Genomic DNA, 1,142 nt, shown 5'->3' on the forward strand with positions numbered 1-1,142 from the left:
GGAGAAGCAGCCGCTTCTGTTTACTGTGATGCATTACGGAGAACTGATAGGCATGATGCTCTACACGGCTTGCATTGCTGGATGAACAACAAGGGGACGAGAATTGCCCTGGGCATGGGGCAGAGTTGGAGAAGCCTCGTTGCCTCGCTTCGACGTGGACGAAGTGGTGTGGTGAGGTGGTATTCCAGTCTACTGCAATGCATCTGCATCTGCAACCTGCACGGGGAACCAAGCCAGAGGCAAGAAAGCCAAGCAAGCAAGCAAGCAAGCAGCAATAGCACAGCTTTCATTCTCCTGGTGGCTTAGTCTACGTGCTAGCTACAAAGAGGTCGATAAGGCACTGGAAAGCTGGTGGTGTGCTGGGCATGAATGCGCCTTGAGATGGAGGAATAGGCGGGATATTGGTTGCCATTGGATGGAACGGTGCAGCCCAAGCCGGAGATTAGAAGCGAAGCTTTTTTTCATTTGCCTCCCCCCGTATTTCGTCAAGGAAGGGGAAGAAAGAAGGAGATGGTAGGTGTGGCGAGAATCGTGCCTGGTTGGGCAGCATGGGGGAGTTTGGACCTGGTGGTGGTGTAGTGGTGTAGGATCGTAACTATCTTAGTGGTGCAAGTGGTGGTAGAATGGAGTTGCATGCACTTTTACAGAACAAGGCAAGGAGGGCTAAGAGGGAGCTTAGCTGGGCTTATTTCGTGCTTTGACGAATGAGCGACGGAAGCCTTGGGTCATGGAGGTGAGGAGAAGATTTGGAGCTGGCTTGGTGCTTGGGTATGGGAGCGGGGAGGGACTGGCAACACTGGGTAGAAGTTGGGGGTGTGAGAGGCGGGAGGCGATGATTGGGGCGATGTGCACGACTGCCAAGGGTTGGGTTCGTGAGGAGGCAGGATGGTGATGATGATGATGATGATAACGTACAGTATGACTTGACCTTTTGATCTGAGCTTGGAGGCACGGCAAGGATGAGCCAGGGCGCCAGGCGCCTATCAACCAGAGAGGTGAGCGGGATGTGGTCATGGACACTTTCGGTCTGATATGATGCAGGTTTGCAGAGACGAAGAGGAGGAAAGATGTGCAGAGGATCAATGCTGATTGTGATGGGCATTATGTCAGTGTGTCTGCAAGCTTGCGAAGCAGTATTGCAT

At 53.0% G+C, this 1,142-nt stretch overlaps 1 protein-coding gene across 1 annotated transcript; it reads right to left on the minus strand.

The window, feature by feature from the left end:
• Positions 1-487: 487 nt before the first annotated feature.
• Positions 488-1,142, minus strand: BBK36DRAFT_105703 (hypothetical protein). The gene has a single exon (XM_024888908.1). It carries the CDS (start codon positions 1,100-1,102, stop codon positions 686-688), a length of 417 nt encoding a protein of 138 aa, XP_024744825.1. The 5' UTR covers positions 1,103-1,142; the 3' UTR covers positions 488-685.

This window comes from Trichoderma citrinoviride (assembly GCF_003025115.1).
Source record: "Trichoderma citrinoviride strain TUCIM 6016 unplaced genomic scaffold BBK36scaffold_241, whole genome shotgun sequence".
NCBI classification, from domain to species: domain Eukaryota; kingdom Fungi; phylum Ascomycota; class Sordariomycetes; order Hypocreales; family Hypocreaceae; genus Trichoderma; species Trichoderma citrinoviride.

Bases quoted from the DNA above. Each gene is read 5' to 3' on its own strand.
- BBK36DRAFT_105703 (XM_024888908.1), bottom strand. From the start codon at position 1,102: ATGCCCATCACAATCAGCATTGATCCTCTGCACATCTTTCCTCCTCTT.